Below are 7028 nucleotides of genomic sequence, written 5' to 3'. Positions count from 1 at the left end.
GGACCCTGACATCCACTCCCTGGACCAGTGTTATTCACTAATTTTTGCAAGGGAGCCACTTAGGATAAACACATTCATTGAGAGAGCCGCAGCTAGTACAAGCTAGCATAACTCAACTAAATTAAGTAGTACTGGGCTGCTAGTGCAATATAGTAAATAAGATAAATTAGACATGGTAATATTAGCCTATATATCTTGTTATTAAGAGCAAAATAAAGACCAAACTTACTTAATGCTGTAATGAGTGGAAGTGTGCTTTCATTTATTTATTTTTTTTTTTTTCGAGAGCAGTAAATTGAGTCATCGCGAGCCGCGCAATGAATACCACTGCCCTGGACAAAGACATAAGGGAGGAGTATCAACACCATGAAAATAGATTGAATACATTACAAGAATATACGTAAATGAGCAAGTCAATCAGTAACAGCTACTATGTAAACGACAACATTTTCGTGAGTCAAGTGGACGGAGCTTATAAGACCATCTAAACCCTTAGGAGGACTGAAAAAGATCCGTATACTTATGACCAACGATTCTTATATAGGGTGCCGTAAAGCGGAATAAAAACTGGCACAGGGACTCAGGGAGAAAAAGTTTTGGTGCTGTTGTCACTGACTCTTGTTTACTTGCTTCATTTCAGTTTTGATAAATCCATTTACAATGAAATAATAGTAATTTGCTCATAAAACCTCAAAAAGTACTCGATGATGCATAAATATATACGTATTTTGATGTCGCCTCATGTGCTGCCTTGACATTGTGCGCATGCGCAGCAGTGTCACCTGGAAGAATTGGACCCGGGAGGTAATAGCAAAACACCGGCTTGCCTTCAGACGTAACTTTTGTAATAGTAAGTATTTAGGGAGCAAATAGCTACTGTCGGCATGCATCAAAGTTGGCAGGACGTACACTTGATAAAGTTTGAGTAATAATGACTAACAATGAGCAATCTGGCTGGTGTGATGCTGGTTACACCCGTGCTTGTCACCACAAAAGTTTCCTCCTTCCTGTTTTACTAGTAGCTGGAACAGGAAGCTTTCAAAAGATAACAGGTACATTGATACGCCTATGATTTGAATACAGCTTGCGTATATCCTGTAAGTGACACATGTCCTTAATAATATCTTGGAAATTATCGCAGTAATAAGTGACCTGGTATGACTGCAGATTCAGACCATATTTCCATTTCGATATTCCATCCGCTTCCCAATTCACAGCAAAAGCTATGGACCAGGTGGGAAAGTTAAGGTGTAGAATTAGGATTAAGTTAGTAAATACTACCTACTTGACAATGAGTAAGAGGGAGCAAAGCCTAGTCCCCCCCCTAATCACACAGACAGTTGTGCATCAGTCTCTCGGCCATGTAACACAAGCACTTCTCAAAAACTAAATATAAGGAAATGTCATCTAACACTATCTGGACAGGATGAAAAAGGAATGCAGCTCTAGGTAGTAGTAATTTTTTATTCAATATACTCTTTTTTCCATACACTGGCACAAAACTCCTTAAGTATTACTGCTGAAAATTAGCATGGATCATAGCGCTCTCTCCTGAGACCAACAAATTAGAAAAAGCCTAGCAGTCATAAGGACTATGAAAATCTGGGAAATTAGTTGGGTAAAAGTGCACACATTATATAGATAAAGTGCATCTGTTAGGTGCCTATGTCAGAAATTCATTTATCCCTATCTTTTCTCCCCAACAAATTCTGCATGTCACCATTTCATTACAAGTATTGGTCTAAATTTACCACAATGGCAGTAAACTATTGTTTGTCACTTGTCAGTAAACTGTGTTGTCTGTCACATGATTATAATGTTTTCTTTACTTTTAGGTGAGACAATTTTTAAAGGGTGAGGCATTTTCTGGCAAATTTCAAAGTTTACTGATTCCATTTCACAGACCTGTAATGTTGCTGGAAATTATCTGTTAAGGGGGAATTCTTTCATCCCATTTTAATAAATAAAAAGAGTACATGAGTTTTCAGATAGTAGTTCATCAGCTATCAAAATGTGTTAGGCATCAATGTCATGGTGCATAATGAATGTATAATACAAATATCTTATTGCAAAAAATTTTTTTTCAGACCATGTCATCTTATGAGCCCCCTGCAAAGAGAGTACTGCACAGCAGTTACTTCAATCCTACACTGCGGCAATGGCAGTCTTCCAATACAGAGATTCACCCATGGAACCTGATGTACCCTATCTTTGTTGTGTAGGTTCAACATCATATTTACCTTTTTTTATATTTCATACATCTCTCATAACATTATTGCATTATTTTTGTGTCTGCCTAAAGTATTATTTCATGTTATTAATAAATTATTGTATTAAGATTTTTTTATTCATCGTGATGATAAAATAGATCACATAACCAATCACAGAGATAGAGAAGCAATTTGAAGTACTATTGTATCTATGAAGTAATCTTAAGAAAAGGGGCCATGATGAGACCAAACAAACAGTCCTACTGTAGAGATCAGCAGAGATGCTTTGATAGATTTGGGGGGACAAACATAGACAGACTAGTAAAATCTTTGAGGAGGCAGGGATTCAAAATGAGATGATTGCTTTGCTTGCTTCAAGGTGGCTAATGACTGTATTTTGTAATGGCACTCATGAAAAAAAAAAGAAACATGAGTCTTTGCATTATGAATGAGAGAAATGTATCCACAATGTTTTACCGCTATCAAATTTATATAAGTTGTACAGAGCTTCTATTAAGGTATATAACTTGTGTACTTACATTTCTCCAGTGATGAACCAGATGCTGTGCAGCCAATCAGCAGCCTTCCTGGGGTGAATCGTTATGGAGTCAATAAGCTTGTTGATGCTTTGACACCATTGGTGCAGAATGGGCTCTCCTCTGTAAGTATTAATGATGTAGTGCAGTTATTAGGAGAATTCCATCCATCTGTAATTTACTTACATTGTATACTTCTAAAAAGTTTTTTCAATCAGTATAGTGCTCATACTTAATATATGTATTTATGATAGAAATTTATTATGTTTTACAGGTGCTCCTATTTGGAGTGCCAACCAATATGCCAAAAGATGAGATTGGTATAAGCGCTGATACCCCAGACACACCAGTCATTGTGGCTATTAAGTTGCTGCGTGAGGCATTTCCAAACCTTGTAGTGGCATGTGATGTAAGTATGTAATAAAACTTTCTTTTGATGGATGATTGCTTGCTGCATTGGTCTGCTTAATACTAATTGTGGTTTAGAAACTCAATTCAATATTAATATATTTAACATACCAGTAATTTTACAAATGTTTATATAAAAAGAGAATGTATTTGAAATATATACGTATATCATGAATAGCAGTATGAGTAGACAATGATGCAATGACTTTCAAGTCTAAGACCAGTGTTTTTCAAGGTGTGTCTGTGTGCATACACTAACCATGGCCACTGTGGCATCCTGAATGAGGATGGAACCATAAACAACGCCAGTAGCATCAAACGTCTGGCAGAGCAGGCTACATCCTATGCTAAAGCAGGTAATCTTTTAGTTTATTGGTATCATCTCTTGGATTCTTAGATATAATGTTTGTCATTATTTGATTGCAGTAGTCACATCAACTCTCTTGATGTCATGACATTCACAATTTTTCTTCATCAGTATACATTTTTACCACAGGTGCTCAAATTGTTGCTCCATCTGACATGATGGATGGCAGGATCGGTGCAATCAAGGCAAAGCTGAAGACAGCTGATTTAAGCAGTCAAGTGTCAGTCCTCTCTTATGCTGTCAAATTTGCATCCTCCTTCTATGGCCCATTCAGAGAGGCTGCCAAGTCTGCTCCGGCCTTTGGTGACCGCCGATGTTACCAGCTGCCCCCAGGATCATCAGGACTGGCCAAGAGAGCTGCTGTAAGGCTTTGATTCCATTAGCTGACTTATATGATAATTTTGTTGATTACCCGTACTAGATTACTGCAAGGGGTTGTTAAGTATAACTTCCTAGTTTGTTATAAAGAGGAAGAGTTAAAAGAAGATAATATAAAGCATCTGGCTCAGTGATACAAACATTAAATAGGATACACATTACTACATAAAAATGGCCATTTTTTTTATGACAAAGGAAGTTCAGTCACTGATATTATTCATATATATTTTGAGCTGCTGAATAAGTACAATTTAGATAACCAGAAGCACAGAATATCTCATTGTTGAGATTAGTCCTCAGATCTTTACTGTCCTCTTCCATTGTCACACAGCCACAAAGTGATTGCATATTATTGTTTTTTATCAGGAGCGTGATGTGGAGGAAGGAGCAGACATGCTGATGGTGAAGCCTGGTATATCTTACCTTGATGTTGTCAGGCAAACCAAAGACAGCTACCCTTATCACCCTCTTTTTATCTATCAGGTATGAGATGGAATATAAACTACGTACATGAGTTTCAGGTGATAGAAGGCACAGTTACATTTTGTGGACCACCTTTATAATGTATGGCATGAGAACAGGCTGTTATACCAATATTTGAAAGGTTTAGGGCTAATTAAAGATTAAAGAATGTATGTCAGCAAGCCAGACACTATCACCTCTCATGCTCAGCTTGCAGTTTGTTTACAAGGGTAATGAAATCAAATGGAAAATAGTAAGTAATGAAATGTCTTATTTTGAAGGTATCAGGAGAGTATGCTATGCTCTACCATGGGAGCCAAGCCGGTGCCTTCAACCTGAGAACTACACTCATGGAAGTCCTCACCAGCATGCGACGTGCAGGTGGGAATGTTACCCTTGTGTCACAGATATTTCTCTCTCTCTCTCTCTCTCTCTCTCTCTCTCTCTCTCTCTCTCTCTCTCTCTCTCTCTCTCTCTCTCTCTCTCTCTCTCTCTCTCTCTCTCTTCAAACAATGTTTTTGTTTTAAATTGACAGTTAATTTTCACTGCACAGCTTTGTGAACTGTAATATCAGAGTAAGACTAGCTACAATATAAAGGGTGTAATCTGCTGCTGCTGCATGGTATTAGTGAACTTTGGTAGTCTTTGTATAGGTACTGTGGAATGCAGCATCCCAGATTTTCACTAAAAATAACATATAATTAAATTATTTCTTTTGCTTTTGTTTTTTTTCTTTAAATCTTTGCTCTTTTATATTATAATTAATACTATTGTCAATAATCTTACTGCTTAATGTTGGTATTTATACTAATTTTGTTGCATGGAGGCACACTTATGACTAGTGAGTTGTCTGAGGGAAGGGGTAGGGTGGAGGAGAGGGAACAATGTTGTTTGTGCAGTTCTAGTCTTGTATGTGGGAAATGTTGGCTGGATATATATATATATATATATATATATATATATATATATATATATATATATATATATATATATATATATATATATATATCAGAGAGAGAGAGAATTTTAATTTCTGTATGTGTCTGTTTCACTTTACACTATAGTAAGATAATGCCTAAAAATTATTCATTTGAAACTGCACCCACACTAGTTTAACCCACAAGCCACCAACACTGTCAGGAAGGATGTAAATGTGTCTGAATTTATTTGTCTATTACCTTGTATGCATCATTGTTTGTAGAAGAGAATTGATTCTGCAAATGTAGACTGAATATTTAAAAGAAAAAAAAAAATAAGGAAAAACTGCTGTATGTTTTACATGAGAAAAACTTTTGAGTTGTAAACATGCACTTGATGTATTGTGCAATATTATAATTAATATACCCTTCAATTTTTAACAACATGATGTCTCACACAGGTGCTGATGTCATAATTTCATACTACACACCAAAGATTCTTGAATGGCTGAAGGAAGACAAGAACAGTGCTTAATGGAATCTTGCAGTAAGACAGTACAGATATTGGGAGCAACATTCTAAGGAACAAATTAATAATAGTTGTTACAATTTGTGTGAATAGCTGCTGCTGCTTTTATGTTCTGATGGGTATGTTTGAAATAGTCCACTGACAAGACACTGACTTACATAATGTATCTTTGAATACATTAACATACTCTTGTTTGTGTAATTTCTGTAGAAAATAATGTAAATTTTCTTATGATAAAGTCAAGCAATAAATAAAACTTTTTCCAGCTATTTTGTCATCTACTTAAAGTCATATATTTTATACAAACTAATATGTCAAGAACCAATAATAAAGGGTACATAATGCTTTGTGATATGAATGTTAGTAATGTTCAAATGCTTGTTACAAGGGTGTTTTCTACAAATCAACAGTTATTGTACAAACTAGTGGTATTTGTGAATTGTTTTTGTATGGTCTCTTAGTAGTGTTCTGATGTGGTGATGGTGCACACACTTGGCATTATAGTACTATAGTAGTAGTAGTAGTAGTAGAATCTATAAGATAGTCACATTTTATGTATGCATAGCACAAGCATTATTCCAATTTTGTATGCATTTTATGAAAGATACAAGAGGCATTTTTATAATCTGTCTTCCCATTGTTATTTAGTATAACCAAGCCTAAAAATATTTTTGATGAACCTTTCGTCAAAATAAACTGTTACTTGGTGCAATGAATCTTCAGCTTTTGTACTCTTTATATTATATATGTAGTACCTGCTGGCTGTGATGGTTTATATATATATATATATATATATATATATATATATATATATATATATATATATATATATATATATATATATATATTGTCTATTAAATGCAGGACATGTCCAGTTGAAGAAAAAGGTTAGTTATAATAATATGGGTATTGATCTCGTGATAACAATTGATTTTTATTAAACAAAGAACTCATCCTGTGAAGGAACATTTGCTAATATAATCATTGAATAAATTGATTAATGAAAACTGTGTTTGTATATCAGCTAAAACTAGACTACAATAACATTTAAGCTAAAAGTTAATGACTTCTTGATGAGGTAAAAGTTTGCTGTTCAGCAGATCTAAAACTTTTGAAGGTATTTAAGATAACAGCTATAATTATAGAGTACACACAGCAACAGAATGAAATAAAGGAAGATGCAAAAAGCCCTGAGGTCTACACGTGGTAGTTTCTGTATCA

The 7028-nt window shown here is 35.1% G+C and overlaps 1 protein-coding gene across 1 annotated transcript; it reads left to right on the top strand.

Moving 5' to 3' along the window:
- Nucleotides 1-714: 714 nt before the first annotated feature.
- On the top strand, nucleotides 715-6814 carry LOC123499353 (delta-aminolevulinic acid dehydratase-like). The gene is made up of 9 exons (XM_045247254.1): nucleotides 715-850; nucleotides 2088-2218; nucleotides 2760-2871; nucleotides 3021-3155; nucleotides 3390-3510; nucleotides 3651-3883; nucleotides 4266-4382; nucleotides 4643-4742; nucleotides 5740-6814. Exons 2-9 carry the CDS (start codon nucleotides 2091-2093, stop codon nucleotides 5811-5813), a joined length of 1020 nt encoding a protein of 339 aa, XP_045103189.1. The 5' UTR covers nucleotides 715-850; nucleotides 2088-2090; the 3' UTR covers nucleotides 5814-6814.
- Nucleotides 6815-7028: the final 214 nt, after the last annotated feature.

This window comes from Portunus trituberculatus, chromosome 49, assembly GCF_017591435.1.
Source record: "Portunus trituberculatus isolate SZX2019 chromosome 49, ASM1759143v1, whole genome shotgun sequence".
In the NCBI taxonomy this organism is placed as follows: domain Eukaryota; kingdom Metazoa; phylum Arthropoda; class Malacostraca; order Decapoda; family Portunidae; genus Portunus; species Portunus trituberculatus.
The sequence above is the reverse complement of the archived record's forward strand: the minus strand, read 5'-3'. Positions and strand labels throughout refer to the sequence as shown.